The sequence below is a fragment of the Abrus precatorius genome, unplaced genomic scaffold, assembly GCF_003935025.1.
Source record: "Abrus precatorius isolate BTA unplaced genomic scaffold, Abrus_2018 Scaffold3, whole genome shotgun sequence".
Classification (NCBI taxonomy): Eukaryota; Viridiplantae; Streptophyta; class Magnoliopsida; order Fabales; family Fabaceae; genus Abrus; species Abrus precatorius.
In genome coordinates, this window is record NW_020874373.1 from 32,161,021 (window position 1) to 32,186,038 (window position 25,018).

Genomic DNA, 25,018 nt, shown 5'->3' on the forward strand with positions numbered 1-25,018 from the left:
TTAAAAGAGTGCATGTAATTATATTTATTGCTATAAATTATAATTGTAAAATAAAATTTAAAAGTTTTTAAAATGTTAAGAAAAATTAACAATATAATAATTAAATAAAATAAATTTTAGAGTTAATTTTAAATTTTGAAACTGTTAGAGTTAAATAATTGTAATAAAACCCATGTACTAATTGAATAGAATTTTTATATTATTAATTTTAACGTACATAATTTAAGTTTAAGTTGACAAATTTCATTTCAGATGGCATTATCTTCATCGCGGAGTAGAGTTTTAAATTTTGGGTGGGAGGATAGTTCATTATTGAGGTATCAGTCTGTTCACGTATCGGAGCATATTTGGGATGAACGTGAGCACTCAATTCTGAAGGTGAGAAGGAGTCATTTCATAACGGCTGGCATGGAAGGGGTTCTAATGGAGATTCTTCCTCGTCTTACCTTAGCTGGATTTGCTGGGGTAGCTCAGTTGGCATGCTTTCCTATTGACCGACATCTTATTACAGTCTTGGTAGAAAGATAGAAGCCAGAGACTCATACCTTCCACATGCCTCCTGAAGAGTGTACTATAACTCTTCAGGACATTGCTATTCAAATAGGGCTTCGTATAGATGGAAAGACAGTCATTGTAGCTGTTAGAGGTAATAAGGCACAAATTGTGGAGAACTTGCTTGGTATTAGGCCACCTGATGATGCATTTGCAGGGAGCAGTTTGAAGTTGAGTTGGTTGGACCAACACTTTACTCATGTTGCAATGCATAATCATAATGAACTTCAGCTTACTCGCTTTGCTAGAGCTTATATTCTGAGGTTAATAGGTGGTTTCATGTTGGCTGATCATTCCTTTAGTAGGGTCCCAGTTAAGTACCTTCCATTGCTTGAGGATTTTACTATCACAGGAGAGAACAGTTGGGGAGCGGTAGCATTGACATTTCTACACGATGCGTTATTTAATATTCACAACTAATTTACTATTTTGCACTACTTTGAAAATGCAGATTGTATGGTAACCGTATAGTATAAAGTTGATGAATTCTTTGCCTGCCATATGCACTGAAGCATCAAATATTTGGAGGTCAGTTGTACCACTTATATGTTTTCAAATTTGTGAGTGGCACCAACCTAACCGTGTAATGCGGCAATTTGGCATGGTTCAACATATTCCTCGTGCTCTATACCAACCTGACCAGCTACATGATCTTACTTTAAGAAGGAAGACTGGTGAGAATTAGCCGACTAAGTTCAAAGGCATAGTGGAGCTATGAGACATACGTCAGGCTTGGGTAATGACTAATGATCCTCAGTTTGGGTTATTAAGTTCTAACTCTGAATATATGCAATGGTACATTACTCACACCAGACGATGGATGACCAGGGATACAGCTGTATTTGCATTACTTGTAAGTAATATGAATAATAATTACACACTATTTGATTGTGATTTATATTTCTTATTTGTTAAAGGTTTATATTGTGTCATTGCAAGGAGATGCTCATGAAAGAGCATATTACTTGTGTAATTATGGTAAAGACTCTTTTTCATTTGAGGAGATGAACGAGTTATGTGAGACCATGCTCTCACTACAAAATGAGCAAGAGCACATATTAGAGCTTGCTTCATCATTTGACCCACCCATTCAGAGTAGAAATCCAACAGATTGACATTGGTCAACCAGCAGATCATAAGGAAGGAAAAGGTTTGTAACTTCGTCGAACAGAAGTGAAAGTAATACACGAGAAAATTTATTTTAAACATATTACAATGTTGTACTTATTTGCATTACTTGTTCCTCATGGTACAATTTGCAGGTGACAGAGTGGTCACTTCCCTCTTTGCCAGAACGCAGAGACGGCATCTATTATGTTCCACCACAGTTTTCCTTCAACGCTTCCCAGGTCACTCAGACATCTTATTTTCACGCATCACAGGTCACTTCACACCCTCCTCCATCTCCATTTAGCGGTGGTCAATATTATGTCCCCGAGGGTAGCCTCTACATGACACCTCCTCCATATGAGCCATCTTTCTTTACACCTGATGCACCGGCTATAGGAGGTCATCAGAGTGGGCAGGGTTAGGAAATGTCATCACTCCAAGTAGGTTCGGACCATGGCATTGATCTTAATGCAGTTTTTATTGTTGTTGTTGATGTGGATGTACAAGATATGAGTCGCAACCCTCATCGTAAAGCACGAGATCGTCGTCGACAATGCATACTCACACCTCATGAGGCCGGGCATGCAGACCAATCCTTGGATTCAGATTGATGGGTTCTTATTCATGTATAAGTTCTAACTTGATGTTGCACTTTTTATTAATATTACTGTCACATGTTATCTATATATAAGGGATGTTGCTATATTACCTTATACCGTAGAAAGTTATTTAAAATATTAACAAGAAAATATGCGTTACACCCTTATTGACATTAACAACAAAGTACATTAACACATCTGCTAACATTAACAACATGAGACGTTAATACATTATCCACATTAACAACAACAATTTGTCTTGAAAAGCAACATCTTTTTACATCTACTGCTGATTACGATCATGATGCTGAGGACATTGACGTTGGTTATGACCACGTTGTCGACACAATCTACATCTTTGTCGTGGTGGTGACTCGACCCAATCCATTTCATTCCTAATTTAGGTAGCCTTTGGTCTTCCTTTATCTCGTGCTCTTTCTACATCTGTTACTAACTTCCATTCATTATTATGTAAAATATTACTTTCATTTCCAAGAGGTCACCACTGAATATGCGTTCACAACATACTGTAAAGTATAAACAGGATCCACATATTGCCAAAAATCTATACTAATATGAGCACAAACAGCTATGACATGTGAGCATGGATATCAGAATGCCTTAAATTTTTCGCATTAACAATAACGTGTGGACAATATGATTGTCCACTTATGACCACCCCTTTGTGTCACTGGATTAAATGCCTCATCAACCTCAAACCTTGTTCTTTGTATGTCATACCGTCGAACTTGATGTGAAGATGCTTCTTGTTGATTTTTTTCCATAGCTTCCATTAATTTCTGACAGTATCTTCCTCCATTGTTAACCTCATGCATTGCGGTTTCACCATACTTCACAAAATATTCTACCAATCGTGCATACGTAGCTTTGACCAAGGCAGTAATAGGAAGGTTTCTTGCCCCTTTCAAAACTTTATTTACGGACTCTGATAATTTTGTTGTCATGTGGCCATAACGACATCCTTCATCATCATAAGCCGAACTCCACTTTTCCTTTGATATATTATTTATCCAAGTTTGAATTTTAGGTAATTGTGATCGAAACGTATTAAGTTTAGATTCAAAAATATGTTTTGATGGTGTATATCTTGCATTTAACAGAAAAAGTTTGAATGCATAGGTTAAATATTCAAAATATATTAAAAGTTAAATGAATCAAATAGGAAGAATACGTACTTAATTGAATTAATTTTTTCTTTAACATGGTATTTTTGAATCGTCGATTGAAATTACTTGTAATGTGATTAATGCAATAAACATGATAAGCATTTAGAGGTTACCAACCTAGATGTGGGTTAGAGACTACACCTTTTATACTTTAATGTTGATCTAAGATCAAACATAGCCCTGCCTTATTTGTCACATGTATACGAATCATGGCTAAAAATTATTCCCATGCAGATAAGATTTCTCCTTCGATAATGGCAAACGCAATGGGAAACACAATTATTTTCATCTTGAGTCGTAGCAATTAAAAAAGTTTGTCGGTACTTACCATACAAAAATGTTCCATCTACCTTTATTATAGGCTTACAAAAGTTGAAAATTTCATGACATTGCTTGAACGACCAATACAACCGATGAAAAACTCGATATCTATTATCCACGGTGTGACCTTCAACATAATCATTTGTTTCAATTTTGTATACAGATCCAGGAGCATGTAATTGCATGTACTCTAGTCACCTTGGCAATGCAGCATAAGATTCGTCCCAATCACCAAATACAGTAACAATTGCTTTTTATTTTGCTTTCCATGCCTTCTTGTATGAAATTGAATATCCAAATTGACCACTAATTCTCTCTTGAATTAACGAAATAGGCACTGATGGTTCTTCTTTCACCATACCTGCATGTCATATATTAAGAGCGATTTTTTAAATTTGTTGGGATGTAATAGGATGAAAATTAGTAAATTTTTTCTATTTCAAATTTAATATCAAATTTAACATACCAAGAATACATAAGCAAATAAATTTGGAATCCAACTTTTGGTGGTCTTGAGAGATTGAAGCATTTATGCATGTATGGGCACCACTCCACTTTATAATTTCCCACTTGTCTGCATTTTTTGGCAACGATGCTCGAACTCTCCAGGGACATCCACTATTGTGATTAACATACTTCACAACATATGTTGTTGCTTTTGACTCCACCACCAAAAAAGTTTGATGTTTCCTCATGGCATGATATTTTATAGTCATTCTTACATCTTTTTTAGTATCAAATAGTTATCCAACATATAATGCATCTCTTTCCTTCCATGATTACGCTTCATTCATTCCAAAAAAATCTAATTCTTCATCAAGGTGTTCCCAATTAATATGACTATAATGTAGAGTTATATTCCAAAAGGGCAATGTAGTTTCTGCATTACAACAATTCATTCGTCAAATTTATACCATGAATAATAATTTATACATTACTACAAATATAAGTTCTAAAAAAATCATACCTCCATGTTGTTGTTGCGATAAACTATCTCTTACAATACCTTCCATATTGATCATTGAATCACAATCATCATTCGTCTCAGTATCAGAAAAATTATTTAATAAAATATCTTCTTCATCTTCATATTCATATTCATCATCTTCATCTGTACATTGTAAACTTATATTATTAATAGCATTTGCAGCATCAATTTTACAAATTTAAAAATTATTAAATTCATATTACCTTCTCTTTGAGCATAATCATCATCATCATCACTTCTATGAAGTTGTGAGAGTGATAAATTCACTTCTAATGGATGTGTCACAACAGAAGATGTTTCACCCACCGCAACATTCACATATATTTCAACTATATTCCTATGATGTGGTTGTTGACACGCACTTATCATGCAATCTATGTCTCCATCATCACATATATTTAGAGTTGTATGATATCGACCATTTTTTCCAACTAAAATTTGAGAAATTAATCTAAAAATTACATGACAACTTGACAATTTCAGTTTTGTGTGGATCTTCCGTTTAAACATCTCAAGTGTGATCCCAAGTTCTATCTTAATACTCTTTTTTTGCCCTTTAAAAATTATACCCTCATTTTCTTCATATATTCTACCATTTGAATATAATATAACAACAATTTCATTCGTCCTGCATTTAAAATAAGTCAAGCTTATTTATAAATTAATTTATAATATAACAAAATATATTTTTAAATTCATTTGTAATTACAAATATTTAAATATTTAATTTTTAACATTATATGTTATCTGCCTTATTTCCAAACATAACAACAAAAATTAAATTACAACATTAATACTTAAAAGCCATTAAAAATATAAATTAAATATTATTATTCAAAATAAATTTTTTACATAACTATTAAAAATAAATTATATATTCATAATACCTAAAATCTAACCTGATTGCTTAATAGTTATTATTTCTTGTCCACCTCCACACTGTTATTCCTGCCCAGCTCCACACTTCCTTCTTGGCTACTTGCATTTCTTCTCGAGCTTCATCTTAGTATTTGTATATACATTCTAACTTGTACAAAGAAGTGTATCAAAATTTTTATCCGATAGTCACATTAAAATCGTCTCTATTGTGAACGACATTAAAATCGTCCAAAATATAACAACACAAGTTCCTAGGAGGACAAGTGTCAGTATCATGTTAGTGTCGGCTCAAACATGGACAACACTGTCATAGTTGGACACGTCAGACGTGTGTCGTCCCTCTTCTCTGGACGACTTCACCTGTGTCATCTAGTAATTGGACGTTTTATCTTTCGAGTGTCATCCCTATGCTGGACGACTTCACTGCCACGTGGCCATCGAACCCCAGACAAAGAATTTGTTTGCATGCATGCCTATTTTGGTATTTTGTTTTCAAATTAACTACAAAAGGGCAAAAAACCCACTTTCATCTTACCTAAACCCAACGTTTAACTGTGTTCAAGATGAAATTTTTCAATGGGTCATTGATCCAACAACAGTTTCAGTCTGAGACTGAGCAGACAATTTGTTACTTCTACCATATGATTGTGACCTAATTTTTTGTGTGATTAATTAATTGATCACTTGTCCTAAAGAATCAGGCACGTGAACAGTGAACTGGTTAGAAAAAGTATAGAGATGCACAGACCACAATGGATGGCAACCCCGTAAAAGGAGCGAGCAGCGAATAAAAAATGGTTCAAGACTTCAAGTGACTCACTTTAACCCCTGAAATCTGAATCGTGATGAAGTACCAAATATATATATTTAATTTGCGTCGAATGTCACGCAACGAAGCAAAGCATCATCACTCTTATCTTCCATACATACCCAAATATAATATGAGCATAGTCACGTTGCCACATATTCATCACCTCAATGGAAAATCCACCCTTCAACATTTCTTCAATATTAAATTGCAACAAAGAAGAGAAATCCATGGCTTAATAGGGAGTTTTATTTACTTTATAAAGGCGTATTGTTTTGTATGAACGAAAAATGGTTAAATTGTGTTTAAATTGATGCAGTAGAGCTTTAATCTAATAATCTGTAGAGATAAATATAGAAAAGAAGTGAGACTTTTGGGGGTGAAATACGTGAGTATTGATGTTTATATCAGGCTAATGGCCCATGAAATCCTTACAATGCAGCTATTTGGAAGCAAGAGACAAGGAGTTATATATCCTAACCAAGTTTATAGCCATGTCGATATTATCTTTCCTATTTCAGTGTCTAGACCGGTAAAATCATTTTATGACAAACAAAACACAAAAGACAATAACAGCGTTTATCCAAATATGAATATGTATATACTTCGCACTTAGATCTCTCCAAACTTGGCAACAGACACAACTGTTATAACTTAATTATGGGGGAAAAGTTCTCGTGACAGCAAATCGAAAGAGAGTAGAAGTTGGTATGAAATGGATAATACAATCCATCCTACTTTCATTATCAAGGGGATTAATAACAATACAATTTTGTGGAAGCTAATAAGAGCATAATTACTGAAAGCACTACGCCAGGACATGCTGCCCATAAATATAGCCCTCACAAGAAGTATTCATGAATTGGAATCAAACAGACAGCTCCGTTCGAGAAATCAGAATTCCATCTGTGTCTGCATAAAGCCATTCCCCATCACAGATCCTTGTCCCAGCAATATTTACGGGAACATGCTTTTCTCCCATGCCTTTCTTGTTTGCTTTCATGGGATGGGAAGCTAGAGCTCTCACCCCAATATCACAACCATTGATCTCATCCACATCTCTTATACATCCATTCACAATAATACCTGCCCATCCATTGTTTTGAGCTTGTACCACAGGGTTGCCACCTAATATTGCACAGCGTAAACTTGCACCTCCATCAACAACAAGCACTCTTCCATTGCCTTTCTCTTCAAGGAACTCACGAACCAAAACATTGTCTTCAAACACCTTCAAGGTCACTATAGGTCCAGAAAAGACCTGTCGACGACCATATATCTGAAAAATTGGCTGAAGGGCACGAAGCTCCCCACCCAAAATTAACTGTGGGTTTGCATCACACACTTCAGCTGTGGTGACCAACGCCATTTACTTGAAAAACCTAGACAGAACAAAAACATGAGATATGTTTAGACATGTGGAAAGCAAATCGAAAACAGCACATGGGTGTCATGGGTATGCTTCTTCCCTGTCCCTCCAACTGAAAAATGATATTTGTCTCTCTTAAAGTAAGAAGAAAACATGTAAAATAAAAAGTAAGAAAAAATACTTCATAAATTTCACCAATTTTAAAAAATCAACAGTATCACAAATTATACAATTCTTTACACTACTTGAGTCAATCCAAAAAAAATTACACCTCCACAAAGATAACAACAACAACAAAAACAATTAAGACAGAAATCTATTACTGTAGTTTCAATTTTCTTTGTAGCCAATGATGTTAAGGACACTAGTTAAGAAAACAAATGAAGAAACTTTTGATTGAAAGAGAGTAACAATTCCATAAAAAATATAAATAAAAAAAATTAATACTTTCTTTTTTAAGCAATTTGAAGCATTTAACAGAATACATTAAATAGTTCTTAACCAATGATCTTATGACACAAATTAAGAGGACCCATTTTCAACTAAAGAACAATGTCTTGAGAGCACTGATTAAAGAATCAAAAATAAAAAATATATAAAATAAGTAATGCACATACACTCTTACTAAGATTTTTAATAGAAAAGTTCTATTTATTGATTACTCATCATGTGTTTTTAGGGCCCTCACTAGAAGGTCCTGCCACCAAGCGTCATAAGGATAATAGTTAGGAAATCAATAAATAAAATTTCCTTATTAGAAAATGCACCAGGTAATTTGATTCTTAAACGCGAATGCATAAGCACATACATATCTACAAGCTAAGCTTATATAATTCCACACTGAAACCTGCAAAAGTAAATTGCATGTTACTATCTTTTAATTGATCTCTCAGTGTTCACTACAGAACTCATGCAACGATTAATATATTTCTATATCACAAAAAAATCGAAACTAAAATGGAAAATCAAAAAGATTAATACAACCGACAGCAAATAAGGACTTAATATTTGCAAGCAAACATATAGAGAGAAAAAACACAAAAATTAAACGATTAATAAACTGAAAAACTAGTTAATCAGCCATAATCCAAATTCAACAATATCAATGCGGTCAAGTAGTCAATATCAGAGAACGAATCAGATTAAAACTGAAGAAACGCAGAATGGGAGAAAAGAGCGTAGAGCTAAGCATCGAATTCAAAACTTGTAAAAGCGTAAAACAAACACGGATCAAGCAATTATTTGAAAATTGATGAAAAAAGGAATTGCAAATCACGAGATGGATCGTGCGATTGAGATAGTTGTGAACGAAATCGGAAAATAAAGAGAAGGGAGAGACATACCGATTAAGTAGATCTGCAATTTGATAGAGGCGAGAATGGAAACGGAGAAAGAGAGCAAATATATTTGATAGCTGATAGTGAGTGCAAAATCAGATTATCAACACAAATGTTTCTGGCTTCATTTCATTGAGTGGGTCGTCTTTTATATATATATATGAAATATTTTAAGTGAGAAGAGTTTATTATTAGATAGCTGAGAGACATATAATTAATAATAATTATTAGATTAAAATAAAAAATTTAGATTTAATGATGTTATTTTACTGTTTACTTATTTTTCTTTTTTGTTAATAGTCATTATTAATACTTTTTTTTTTCACTTGAAATATCTTTTAATGTTAATTTTTTATTTCTCACTCTATTTATTGCCTTTTATTTTTTTTTCTTTATTATTTTGATGCCATAAAATTAAGAGTACATTATAACATAACAATTTTAAAGAAATGAATTGGTTGCAATTCAACCCAAAATAAATAAAAATATTACAAATTTATATTTTTTTATATTATCAAAAAATAATAATTTTTCTTAAATAACAATTTATTATAATTAATTATAAGGTCAATTAATTTAACTTAATAAAAATATATTTTAATATAACTATGTTATTTTATTAAAAAAAAATGAAAGAGAACCTATATTTAATTATTACAATAACAATACAAAAGTCGTACTTGTAATGTAGACTTTAATTTGTTTTATTGTGATATATATTGACATACACTAATATTTTAATATAACACTGTTTTTTATTTTAATTGACAAAACAATATAACTAATCATGTAAATCTTAATAGATATAAATATAAAATTGTTATAGATTATGGTATACGACAAATCAAATATGCTCCTTAGTATTAAGAGATTAATTTTAATATACTAAAATTTTTATACTATTAATTGATTAAAATAGATCATAAATATAATTTTTATTGATATAATTTATGATTTAATAAAAATATTAAAAAATTTATACCATAAATATATTTAAATTAAATCCCAATTTTAATTGGTTAAATAAACTAGTACCCTTTTATTATTATAAAAATAATTAGTACTTAATTGGAGCTTGAGCGGCGTAACCTGTTCACACAATAAATTGCTGAGGCCTGATATTGTTGACATATGTCACGAGTCATAACGCAATATAGCAAGTGTCAACTACAGCATGAGTTGCCCATTAATATAAGGATAAACTACATATATAAAAAGCGTACAATAATCTTTTAATTAAAAATATAATATTATGATTTTTAATAACAATTTATCATTTAATATATTTTTATTATATATTTACATTAAAATATTAACATTATATTAAACACAAAATTATTGATATTTTATAAAAAATAACAGTATGAAGAAAAAACAGTTGTTAGAACTTGAATGACTTGGACATGGACAAATGGGCAATGAATGGTAAAGGAGAAGAAGCTCGCTGACTTATTTTATTATTATTTAATTTGTAATAGTTTGCTGTGGCCGTGTCAACTCACAATTTGTAATTTGTGGCATGGGCATCAGCAGCAGCAATGTGAGCTTTTCTTTAATGCAGATTGCAGAGTAGATTGAGCTAATTACAACTCATGCTTCGCTGTGAAAAGAAGATTGCAATCTGGATCTATACTACACGTGATCACGGGATTTACTGATCCTAGCTTTTACAAAGAAACGATCCCTAATCCTGTTCTATTAAAAATAAGAAAAATACTAATCCGTGTCTTAAAATTCTAATTAATTTTGGACGTTTGAATAAAAAAAATTGAAGGATAAAGAAGATAAAAAAAGAAAACAGCAAGAATGATTAAAATAAAAAATTAAGTTAGAAAAGGTCAAAAATATATTTTATAAAATCTTCTCTTTTCATCTAAAAATTTTAAAACCAAATCAACATTCTTCTTTCATTTAAAATTCCAAAATAAAGGATATCATCAAATAAACTTTCTCTTACTCTCACTTTCATTCAAAAATTAACTCTCTAACTTTCTTACGGATCAATACTCTAAAAATACTAACTAATGAATTAAAAATAACATTTTACCTAGAATTATATTAAGATACTTTAAAATTTATATTCTTAATTTCTTAACCAGTATTTTAAAAGTACTGTTTAACATTTCCTAAAAATCAAACCTAAAATTATTTTATTAAAAAATATAAAGATGTATTTATTTTATAATTTTTAACACATCTTGCAAGACTTTTAATAAAAAAATTATTATTTATTAGCATCTTTAACCAGTTAGAGACCCCTAAAGAAGGTAAATAAAACCTGCTAACAATCGACACCAACACCATAAACATCAGATTCAAATCCCGACTCACGAACATGGTATTTCTAAGAACAGCTTTAAATGACAACAGAACAATTTAAAAGAGTTCATTATTGAGCGCTAGCATGCCCCAAAATCCTAAATATGACAAATAAACTTTCTGCTAGTTTAAGATTACAACCAGACGTTAATGTTCTAGCATAGCGATCATAATAACAGAAAGATTAGCATCATACGGGTCACTGCTCCGAAATTTGTTCGAAGTACCTAGGTTCAATTTCGTTCTTATTTGCTCGGAATACAGCTACCATTCATAACATGCCGCGAGCTGTGTGATTTTATGTCAACTTGTGAATGGTCTTCATGTCAGCGACCTCCCCAAGAGTCCCTCGCTCAACATGGTCCCACCATTTGAATAAGAAATTGTCCACAACTAGTCTGAACCAAGGAGACAGCTTCAGACCTTCCTCACCTGCATCAGCTTTCCTCAACAGCTCCTTCAACTGATCACGGGTCACGTATTTAATATCGGCCACTTCATCAGGATTGGGATTAACGTTAACATCCCGGACAATAAAAAGCAGATAATCCACTGCAATCAAGGAGAGGATAAAGAAAAGTTGTCAATTACTAAACATTCCTTCCACAGCCATAAACTCACAAGAAAATATCATGTTAGAATTAGCATCAATATCAGCAGATTAGGACCAATGCTGCTGGAATAAAAATACCCCAGATAGGACTGGAAGAGCTATTATTGGTGCATGTCCAGATTTAGGTTTTCGTTGCCTAAATTATTGTGAATTAACCCTAGTTGGTTATACAACACTATCAGCTTGCGGTGAACTTGAAAACAATTAAATTGGCTTACGTTCATGCTCTCCCCATTTGCCATCAGAAGGTGCCTTATAAAGCATGCGACCCAATGGGGTGAACTGATCAACTGGTACATCTTCAGCAGGAATACCAAGCTCATCCAAAAGCTTCCTCTGAGCTGCATTTCTTGCTCCTGGTAATGCAAGGTGGAAGAAAAATTTATAAAAAGCAGCAATGACAAAGTAGATATATAGTCTTTAGAACATATAAAAAAGGGTACAGTACACATTATCTACCAAGGGCATTCTCCTCAATAAGCTCAGATTCACGGTACAGTGGATGGCTGCAACAGGTGTTTGTCCACACAAGAGGGAATGTTACCTTTGTTGCAGACCGTTGCTTCATCATGACAAACACAGAATCACAGTCAACACAACCGGATTAAAACTTTTAGTCTAAGACACAGAAACACATATGCATCATAGAGAATGTTACATGTTGCTTGCATTTAAATAGTTCAATGTACAAGTCATAATGAAGGTGTTATCAGAATAGAAAAATTAACTACTGGTACCAAAATGAATGTTACTGCTATGACCACTTTACACAATTATTTGTGTGGAGAAACCTCAATTAATTACTCCTTGGTATTTTATTGATTTTCCTTATTCTTAAAATCAATCAATTACTGCTTCAATGAATTATTTTTGTGGATAAACTTCAATTGAAAAAGAACGGCACTGAAGTAGTTTAACAACAAAAAGCTGTTTCCCCTTCATGTATTGAGCACTAGGTCTTTAGCAGACATAAAATGATTGCATGCAGACATTAAACTTTCTAATTGATATAAACAAAACACTGAAACAGTATTAAGAAATAAAGGTACACATGATAACCAGTAGATAAAAATAAATTTTGTTAACAATGACAAAGATGTGAGACAATAAATGACGTTCCCATTTTACTTGATGCTTTGGAAATCAATAGGTTTGCGTTTAAACAAGATGAATACTACATGCTTATGAGGCCAGTAAAATATCAAAGAACAAACATACCTGAAGTAGCAACTCATACTTTGAGTTGAACAGGAATACACTGAAAGCTCTATGCAGCAAATTTTCAGATTCAATCTTTTCCATCAAATGACCTAATAAAATTATTGAAGCTCAAAGTAATGAATTAACCAGGTCTGAAGGTAAAGGAAGAGCACAATAACGACAGAAAAAGAAAACTTGCTATCTAAGGACAGTATTTTTGCTTTAGGAAGTCAAAATCCATAGGACCACTGGAAATTTACATTTTATTTCAGTTGTCCATTGATCACATTTGATCAAAATCTACTATTAATATATGGCATATATAAAATATTAATCTGCAGCTACTTTAGGCTTGCATCATCATTCATCAGTATCTAGTAATTTGTTTGCATTAAAATTACAGCATAATCATAGTACATTGTCACTAATTTTATTACGTTCATCATTAATAATTGTTCGATATATATAGGGAGAGTATCAAGTAAGAGCATGAGAGGAGCTGGTCTTCACAGTCAAGGGGAGTCTTTCTCACAACACCATGCTCTCACTTGATATGCTTTCATATATGTGTGAGCACACAGGAGCTCAAACAAACACGGCAGAGCTGGTAATTCAATCCAAAACCACAATTGATAAAACATAATCATTACAAACCAATCTATATAGCAAAATAAAAGATTTAGATTTAACTCCTTTTAGTTACAGCAAGATATTTCTAAACATGGAGATTAATTACAAAATAAACCACAATGTCAGTAATTTTTTTCTCAAATCATCATATTTAGAGAGTCTTCTTAGAAAATTTTAGTTCACCCCAGCTAAATCGCAACAAAAACTTCTACAACCACCGAAGTCAGAAAAACAGGAATTGTAATTTATGGAAGGAACCAAAAAATATTGTAACAATTATTTTAACGCAAAACAAAGTGAGTCCTTGCAACAGCAAATTAAATTTCCAACAACAGAATATCCACTTACAATTGTATTTGGATTCATGACCAACAACGCGATCATTCTCATCCACTAAAATGCATCTGCAGAAGTTCAAAAACCAAAAAAATTACCAACTCCAGGCAAAACAAAAAACAAAGCACTGCAAACAAGCTCACTTCAAAGAAGCCTCATCCCTAAAAAAATCATACACAAGCCTCGCCTGGAGAAAGCTAAGCCACTTCCCATTACCGAACCACCAGAATCGTAGATATTCATTCAAAACCTCAATTTCTAAATATATGCTTTAAAAATCGGAGAACTCGTTAAAGAGAGCAAAAAATTTAAACGACCAAACTGAAAATCCGAAGCTACTAAACTTAAACAATTAAAGAGATTCATCAAACAATTAAAAGCACGCAGAAAACAAACCGAGGAGCTCGATTCGTTTCGTAACGTTTTCAAATCATGCGAATCGCACATCAATCAAGCTACAAATAAACTCACACGAAATGCGGGAGAAGTTACAGAAAACATAAACGTGTAATTGAAAACACAAAATTAACAGAGAGAAGGAAGGGAAACAGACTCGTCTTCGAACATAAGGCGGCGCTGGACGGCGTCCATGCCGGCATCGACGTTGACAGGAGTTTCACCCATGGCGGTTTGAGAAAAGAATGAGACTTTGAGAGTGAGAGGATTTTTGACTCTCCTCTGACAGAAGAATAGCGAAGAAAGAGAACGAGATCCGAAAGGAGAAGCAGCAGCAGATGGAGGGTGAGTAATCACAGTGCTAACGGTCCTTTTAAACAGTTGCTGGTTCAGTGTAACGGCGATCGAGGACTGTGCCATTTTCCTTCTCTCATGAATCCCACGACGTTACTATATTCATGTATTTATTAATTAATTAATAGGATATTGTTTTTATTATGCAATTTTGAATTGTCTAATTGTTTTTATTCGTGCAAATCTTCTGAAATGTTAAATCAATAATTTTTTATTTTATATTTATTTTGTAAAATAGTATAAGAGTATGTAAGAAAAATATAAAATAATTTCAATTATTTTAAAAATATTAATAAAAATATAATTGGACTGTATTGATAATAATTTTTATTTTTGTTTATTAGTTATATTCTAAAATTTTAAATAAAAGCAAAATATTTTTTAAATACGTAAATTCCTACTTAATTAATAGTTAAAAAATATTTTTTACATTTTCAATTAAAAATGTTTTAATGAAGAAAGTTATACTTTTATAAATTATATGTATGTATAATTATGTTTTAAATCGAAAAAATTATTATAGAAAAGATAATTATTTTAAATATTTAACAACACTATATTTACTTGACTCAAACTTAAAATTATAGACTTTTAATCTACTTAATAATTTAAAATTAATTATGACCGTATATTTATTTAATTTTAATATAATCCTGAATTTATTGGCACATGACTATTCTAGACTTTCAATTAAGATAAATTTTAATAAAGAAGATTTTATTGTATTAAATGTGGTGAATGGTATATTTAATGTGGTTTGTGAAAAATGGAATAGAAAAAGAAAAATAGAATTTATTTTATTTATTTGGGGTAGTATAATTTTGTGATCATAAATATTTAGTTTTATTGCGTTTACCCACCCACTCCGTGGCAAACATCTGTTTCGTTTCCCATCAGGTTTGCTAAATCCTATTTTGCACCTTTCAAGTCAAAATCCCTCCAGTTTACCTAATCCTGATAGCCAAACACAAGGCAATAATTTTTCTGAAGATGTTTTTATTTTATGGAATTAATGTGGATATGTCACAGGTTCATGCAAATATCTATTTGTTTGGTTTAGATTATATTTTAATAAAAAAAATTATTTTGGGAATTTTTTAAAAGTGATTGAAAAATTAATAATTATTCAACATAATCAATTAACAAAAAAAATTTACTAAAATTAAAGTATCAAAAAATGGCTATCACTTGCTAGTAAGGGAGAAGCTATTTTGTTAGCTGATTGGTATTTGAACCCACGAAATTGCATCCGTCTTAGCTTTGTATAAATATATTTTTACTTTTTATTTCTCTGAATTAGTAATTTTTTTCTGTGTATATGAATTTTGAGTTCTCCTTGAACCCTCTCTAATAATATATGTTTTGCCTATTAAAAAAAATTATAGTTAAGCCTACTCAATAAATATCAAATTAAACTAATATTATATATAATTGATACTAGTGATCAAATTGTTTCCACCAACTCTTATATCACAAATAATAATATTATATTTTAATCTATCTTCAAACAATATCTAATATCAAACATTGTAAAATAAAATCTCTAATTTTTTTCACGAAATATAACATTTTCAATCTAATTGTTGAATTTAAAATTCGTACAAAGCACGTTAGATTACAAATTTGTACACATTTCGATTTTAATTGATATCTTATTTTTAATTTATTTTAATGTATAGTGTATTGTTTAAAATATAAATGATAGTTGTTATTAGATTTCATATCTCTAAATGTTTGAATTAAAGTATGAAGAAGAAGAAGGAAAAAACCATGTTATCAGACTAAACTTAAGTCCTTTTGCAAACAAATGTCTTAATTTTATTTTCAATTAATTCTCAAATTTTGCATTTTTGGAAAAGCACTTTAAGCATTAATTTAACCTAATTGATTTGTTTTTATTGAGTTGAGTTAAATTACTATAGCCAAAAAATTAAGCATTTATTTACACTAAGTGTAAGCCATTTTCTAAATTCAAATTTAAATTATGCTGTAATGTGTAAAAAAGGTATTATTAAAAAAGAAAGTTAATGATCACTAACATTTAAGTAAACAAATATTTAAAATTTATTTTCACTAGTAATTTTTCTTCAATTCAACAAAAGGAGCTATTTGTAAAACGAGTGAAATTTAAAGTATTTATTTATAGAAATGGTAAAGTATAAATATTGACTGAAATTTTTTACGTATAATTTAAATCTTATTATTTTGATTTCTGGATGAATCCATGAAGTGGAATCCTAATGTATAAATACAATAATAATTTTCAAGAATATTTAGACCAAATTATAAATAAAATAGCCGTTTTCAACTACCGTATCATTAATTACACATTGATCAAAATTTGATTCAATAAATTAAAATTATTGATAAAAATATCTGTTTAAGCCATTTTATTTTATTTTATTTTATTTTTCTAAGTTACTTCTACTTTCATAATTTTTTTATTTTTATTTAACTCACCTTCGTTTTTGTTTAAGAGTTTCACAAGTATCCCAGTTCAAACGTTTGTGATTCTTATAGTTTTATAAGCTTAGGTTTAGTTCTTATAATTTGATTTTGATTTTGCTCCCTATAGTTTTATTCTCTTTATTTTAAAAAGATGCAGTGAATAAATTATGAATTAAATCATAAAGGATGCATGAATAAAAAATCATTAATTATTTTGTGATTCATTAAAAACGAATTTAAAAAATAAATTAATTATAGCTCATTTAATAAAAAATCATCCAACTAAACTACATGCCGGTTGCGAAGTCACGTGACCTATCAAGAAATAGGGAACCTTTAAAAAATTATAAGAGTATTAATGCTTTTATTGTAAAAGGGTATTTACTTATATTATTACCAATACAATGCTATTACTTTGCATCTTACCTTTTATTGTTTTTCTTCAATTGAAACTATGATATATTATTCCCTTAATATATATATATATATATATATATATATATATTATATATTGATCATATTTTTTATTGACATTCAAAAAAGTATAGTTTAATTATGAAAAAAAAATTTACTTAAAATGTTTCAAGATTATTAGGAGTTCGTATGTAATAGGCATTGAAAATTTTTTGTCATGTAACTTTCACATAAAAAAAAGTATATTTAATACTTTAGCTTATCGTATTTATCAGATGAAGGTAAAATTCAATTATCTGTAATTAAATTATCAAAATTTATTAAAATAATAATAATAATAATAATAATAAAGAGTCCTTTTCTAAGAGAGGAACAAGAGAAGGGAGAGAAATCTCAACATGATAAAAGGGAGAGAGAAGATCAAGGCCCAATTTAGCAAGGGTATCCATATAGATTAGCTTCTCTACTGATACGAGTAAATCTAACACATCTAACCTTTTAAAGAGAATCTTGAATATTACATAGGCTTAATTATGTTTTTGTTCCCTATAAATATAGATATTTTTGTTTAGAAGTGGTCCTTTTAAAGTAGAAAATTAGGAAATGGTCTCTACCGTTAACCCCCTTTTGTGAAGTGTTGAGCTGGCTAACGGAGAGCCAGCTCAGCACTCCACGTGGCACCACATAGAAGTCCAATCACAGCCTACATGGCTTGCCATGTCATTTAAATTTTTTATTTTTTTATTTAAAATTAAAATTTACAAATAAACTCCTAAACCTATTTTATATATTTATAAATAAACCCTTCTTCTTCCTCAATCAACTCCTCTCCCTCTTCACTTTCCGTAACTGCTCCACCCTAATCCCAACCCTTCTTTCTCCCCATGCCCCATCATTATAGTTTGCCCCTTTTTTAATCACAGACTAACAAGTTCAAATAAATGGAACCCCAGAAAACGATTTGTAAAAAAAAAAGGGAACGAATCAAAAATCAAAGTCAACCACAATGAAAATTGAAACCCTAAAACACAGTAAACATAAACCCAAAAAAAAAAAGAAGCGTTGCAATTATAACAATGAATTTGAAGCCCTAGATCCCAACTACAAAAAAACACGACAAGGGGTGGAAATTGACGGCGAAAAAAGAAGATTAGGGCGAAATCGGATCTGAAAGGAGAAGAAAATGGTGATTCAGAGAGAAGGTTTGAGAGAAAAAGGGACAACGAAGTGGTTCAGCACTCAAAAAAGGAGAGAGAGAGAGAGAGCGAAAGCGCAGTGCTTTACCAGACCCTTGAAGTAGATCTCAGTGTACCCCAAATTTGAGTTAGAGGGCTGTTCTATGGAGAGGAGCACATCAGTGTAGGAGGGGCTTTTAGGTCGTAAGAACATCCATAGACACAGAACAATAAGGGCCAAGAGGCCTATAAATTGCAACAGCCATATGTAGGGATTCTTGACTTCACACATCCTTCACCGAAAATTTCTTACATTTGAGACAACCATATTAATTGCAAGTCATTACATTTGAGACAGCCATACGAAGTAGACGCATGTTGCATTTGGGGAGGATGAAAAATAACGAAAACAATGGAACGGTGAGCGCTTGAGATATTGTTGGGAATATTGGAATTGGTGCGACATTTGCTCAATTGTTGGAGACATTGGAATTGGTACGACATTTCGCTCAATTTGTCGCTTCACACCGCAGAATGTGGGAGGGACTAAGGAAGGAACTAGAGAACTTCCCTTCTGCATCACAATGAATATAATGTCACTAAAAAATATTTATAGTTTTTTTTGGGTAGGAAGAAGGATATTTTGTGTCCTTTTCTTGCTAATTTGTTGACTAAGTGACAAGGGTTGGATAATAAGAGGGAGGGGTTTGGAGATCGGTGTTAGAATAGGTAGTAGAGAGGGAGATAGTAAGGGTGCTGGGTGGATGTAGGAAAAGGATGAGAATGAGGAATAAATGCCTAAAAGATGGGAATATGGAAAGAAGAAGGTGGGAGAGGAGTTGCAGATGGAGAGAAGTTTGGGGAAAAAGAAGAAACCTTTTTTTACAAATATATAAAACATATTTATGGACTTTTTTGCATATATTTATTTTAATTAATAAAAAATAAAAATTTAAATGACGTGGTAAGCCATGTAGGCTATGTGACTGGGCTTCAGAATAACTACGTGACGCCACGTGGAGTGCTGAGTTGGCTCTTCGTTAGCTAGCTCAGCACTTAACAGAAGGGGGTTAACGACAGGGATCATTTCCTAATTTTCTACTTTAGAAGGACTATTTTAAAACAAAAATATTTGTAGGGACTAATCACAAAAATGCTTATATTTATAGGGACAAAAAACATAATTAAGCCTATTACATATCAATGAAAATAGCATATTGGATGAGAGCTAGATATGCAGGACGAGATTAATGACATCTTTGGAGCCGCTTTCAATCCAAATAATTTGGATGTTCTTTTGAACAACAAGCTAGAGGCCAAAAAAAAGGCCTAAAAGCTCAATCTCAAGGGAGAAACAAGGGTTGAGAATGGACTAGAAGTCAGCTATGAATTTACAAGGTTATCTCTAATTAGCCCTCCACAGGTAGTAATTCCATTGGTCATGAGTAGGGGGAATTCATTTTCACCTCCCCATGATCAAGGGTAAGTCTGGGTAGAGAATTAGAACTTTTTCTGCAACACCCAAAAAAATAATCAACATCAAATAAGGCCTTTTGGACTAAAATGAAAGGCTAGACAAAATGTTTTTGAAAAATGAATTCATTCTTATCCTTTTAAATATACCAAATATCATAGGCCAGTTAGGAAAGTTCCTCATAAAGGAATTAGATAAATTAGAAAATAGCCAAGCAGTTAAACCACTACTAAAAAATTGAACCCAATGAACTGGAAAAATAAAGTGTTTCCAAATAGATTTAGCATAAAAATAATTTCTCAAAACATACATAATAAACTCAGTGTCTTCAACACACTTAGGATAACTTTGGAAGTCAGTTATACATCTCCTAACTCTTTTCTCATTAGTGAAGAGCTTCCCATTGGCAGTTTTCCAAAGAAGAAAAGTTGATTTAGGAGGACCATTCCATTTCCAAAAAAATTTAAACATGTCAAAGTACAAATTAGAATGAGAGGCTGAGAGAGTAAAAGACTCATATGCAAATTTAATAGTGAAAACTCCATGTCAAGCTAAGTGGTGTTGACTCGTGACCTAAGTGGGGGCATTAATGTGTTGGAACTATTCTTATCTGCTCTGCTAAGTGTGTATTGGGCATGCTCTGCAAAGTCTACTGAGCATTAAGGTGTCTGATAATGTCACGCGTCCAATCTCAATATGAATCTGAAGTTGCACATTGTGGTATAATTATGTAATTACTTTAATTTTTATCATTCTTTATTTATCATTAATCACATTTTTTTTATTTTTTCTACAAGGAAGGGCTCCCAAACAAGAAAACATTTAAGGATTATATATAGTTGACCAATTGCCATAAACATCAAGACAAAGAGGATGGGGATTATCAAAACAAACCAAAGAAATACAACTATCAACACTAAGTTTAGCAAGTCAATTAACATATTGATTAGGTTTTTTACATATGTGGCTAAACCTAACAAACTTAATTTGTTTCAAAAAGGAAGAATTGAACTCAGACAAACACTTACCACATAAACTTCTCATTATACAATTCTAATGGAAGATAAGGAATTCTCACTCAGGCTGGTAACTTACTAAAATTCTTATTCTTTGTCCTAAACAGAGGCCTCCACCTTTGAACTAGAAGGTAATGATATAGAATGAGTCATAGCCCATTAAATAGGGTTAGTTTATAATATTCTACATTATCAAATTTAAATAAGAAAAATTCATTATTTAAATCAAAAATCTTTAAAGACCTATTATTTTTTCATATATTTTCTAATTTTTTATTTTAATAGTTAAAATTATAAGGGTCAATTTTCATAAAGAACATTATTGTTCATAATATTCTAAGGGAACCCTAGGTTTTAGGCATATTAATTAATTATTAGGGCTTATTCCATTTTCATCATCTTCGGAAGGAATATTAAACTCCTCTATGACTGATTTAATAATATCATCATCCTCGAGATGCATGTTAAAATCACTAAATTCTAACACCTTATATGAGATGGAAGAAGAGTTATCAAGGTTAAATAACACCTTATTAACATGAACATCTTCGAATCTAAGCAACCACAAGACTTGCAAATATTGGCACTCGTCAAGCTAGAGAGGCTAAGGGTTTAAAAATCATAGTAGAGCTTTCACGACACCCTTCTTTAAGAGCCTTACTTTAAAAGAAACTTTAAGAGAAAGTACTTGAATCTATCAATCATTTTTTTAAATAATGAGTGTAATTAGTTAAATTTCATAAATTACATTGCAATATATAAATTAATCTATTTTAAATTTATTTGAAAAGAAAGTTCATATCAATTTTTAAAAAATAGTATATATATAATAAAGTGTTATTATAATTGTAACTCTTAGAAATAATATTTAAATTAATATAATAATATAAATTATTCTATAAATTTTAGTAAATATTTGTGTATTTAGATTATTTGAATTTTTAAATAGGATATTATTTGAAATTTAAAATATTATTCTTCAATTATATGAATGATTTTGAAACTCAATTAAAGATGTTACTTAAATCAAATTAATATTTTATTTATAAAAAAAATCAACTGAGAAACAATCTATATATATATATATATATCTTTGTTTTTAACTAAATAATGATATTTAATTTTAATATTTACTCATCATCATTTAAACATGTTATTTTAAAAGGATATTAGTGATATTTTCTATTCATTTTGTTAAGATATTAATAATTTTTTCAACATCAATAATATTATTGCACTTCGTTAATGTCAGTAATGAAATAAAAATTTAATTATATACATGTGCAATAAAATAAAATACTCATTTAATTAGTAACTAATTATTATAATTTTCTACTGCAATAAGTTTAAATTAAGTGTGTATTTATATTAGATAATATAGACAGTTATTTTAATGATTATTTACAAATATAATCAATTATTACCTTTAAGTACATAGATTAATTGGTGGAGGATGTTTCGATTCAATCTGTAATTATGAGTTTAAATAGCATAAAATAAAATAAGAATAGTTAAACAAATTAATTTATTAAAATGTAATTATAGTATCTAAAATTTTATTTTCAAGTAAAATATTTTTTTTCATAATAAAAAATCATCTAAGATTATAATTTTTACGACCGTTACAAAAAAAAGAGGTAACAATATTTTTATTATTAGTTAAAATTTATAATAAATTATGTGAATTTTTTAAATATTTTTTTATATTTTAATAAATTTTAATTAATAAATAATATTTTATTAGAAATATGTGTTTTAACTTTTTGTTGAATTTTTCATTCGATTAAATCTAGCTTTGATCCAAGTCGTGCACTTAGATATAATGGATGAGTTTACTATTAGATATTTTTTACATTCATAAACTGAAACTTAAGACTTTATTTAAAAAATATTAGACTGCTTGTCACTCTGACAAATTTTTATTTTTTTAAATTTTTAATTGAGTTGTAACAACTTTGCCAATTAATTTATGCGGTAGGTGTCTTTTATTAATGTTTGATAATATTTTGTTATAATAAATTACCTACATTAAAAAATACACGTGATTTAAAAAAATGTTAATATTTATTGAATTATAAAAAATGATACTTTTATTTTATAAACTTTTAGTGTAAAATTTATTTTTGTTCATGTGATTAAATAAAATTATATAATTATACAATAAGATAAGATTTAATTATACTTTTTTATTTTATATTTTCATTTAATTATCATATTTTATTTTTTAAATAAATAAATTAGTCAAAATATAATATAATAAGGGTGAGATAAATTTTTATTTTATTTTAAGTTTAAAATAAACTAAGTTTGATGTATTATATTATTATATTTTATTTATTTATAATCTAAATTTGTTTACAAAATATAATTTAAATTCAAGAGAAGGATAAAATAAAATTATCAGATTTTATTATTTTAACAAGTATAAAAAACATGTTTTATATTATATGTCAAAGTAGTCAATTGTAAATTTTAATTAAAAAAATTATTTTATATAATAAATACTATTCTTGATAAAAAAATATTTTTATTTGTTTTAAATTAGTTTTAAAAATTAAATTTAACAAAGTTAAATATAAATTAAGAAAAGTGTATTAGTTACTTATATTAAAATTTAAGAACTGTAATTAAATCTTTTTTGAATAAAAGGGTCCAAATGTTAGCTTGTGCTTTTTTTTTTTAAAAAAAGCAAAGAAAAAATTACAATATCACATGTGAGATTTTATAGCATCAATACAAATAAATAATATAAGTATTTAGAATAGGAAACCTAATTTTTGAAATTACAATTTGAAAAAGCTTTTAGTTTATGTAAAAATTTTGCATATGTGTTATTTTTTAACGATAATTTGTCAATCTTTTCTTAGATGTTTTTTTTATATTCTAAATAAAATTAAAATACTTATAGAATTATGAAATAATTTCTATCGTAAAATTTATGATTTTAGTTTCATCATAGTAACATAAAAAATATTTAATATTTAAATTTTAAATTATTTAAAACTCCTAACACATAATTATAAGTTTAGTATTAGTATTATCTGGAATGTCAATAAACCTATAAATTTTTTTAAGTAATTTTTTATTCCTATTTATAATAAGAATACCAAAATCAGTTATTTTTAATATCTTTTAAGCACTTTCATCAATATTAAAAATATATTTAAAATTATAATAAGTATTTCAACAAACCCAACACTTCATGCAAAACTCAATATTTTGAGATTGTTGCACTTTTTCACATAAATGATGCTGATTGGTAAAATTTATATCATTAAGTATAATTTTATAAATTAATAAATTTTTTTAGTAATGCAATCAACACTTCTAACTCTCTATATTTATCCTAAAAATAGATAAAAATTAATTTTATGTTTAGTTAAAACTAAATTATTAACATTCAAAAAAGTTATAAATCTTTTATTTTATAAATATACATGAACTCGTATTTTTTTAAAATTATCATATAGTTTTTGATATAAGAAAAAGTATT

General features: G+C 29.7%; 2 protein-coding genes across 2 annotated transcripts; both read right to left on the reverse strand.

The window, feature by feature from the left end:
• Window positions 1-7,006: 7,006 nt before the first annotated feature.
• LOC113862872 (putative 4-hydroxy-4-methyl-2-oxoglutarate aldolase 2) lies at window positions 7,007-9,276 on the reverse strand. The gene is made up of 2 exons (XM_027496140.1): window positions 9,157-9,276; window positions 7,007-7,826 (listed from the first exon to the last, which is right to left on the reverse strand). Exon 2 carries the CDS (start codon window positions 7,811-7,813, stop codon window positions 7,313-7,315), a length of 501 nt encoding a protein of 166 aa, XP_027351941.1. The 5' UTR covers window positions 7,814-7,826; window positions 9,157-9,276; the 3' UTR covers window positions 7,007-7,312.
• A 2,030-nt stretch (window positions 9,277-11,306) lies between these two features.
• On the reverse strand, window positions 11,307-15,081 carry LOC113863944 (isopentenyl-diphosphate Delta-isomerase I). Its single transcript, XM_027497746.1, has 6 exons — window positions 14,802-15,081; window positions 14,261-14,316; window positions 13,301-13,392; window positions 12,542-12,644; window positions 12,301-12,438; window positions 11,307-12,021 (listed from the first exon to the last, which is right to left on the reverse strand). Exons 1-6 carry the CDS (start codon window positions 15,062-15,064, stop codon window positions 11,768-11,770), a joined length of 906 nt encoding a protein of 301 aa, XP_027353547.1. The 5' UTR covers window positions 15,065-15,081; the 3' UTR covers window positions 11,307-11,767.
• Window positions 15,082-25,018: the final 9,937 nt, after the last annotated feature.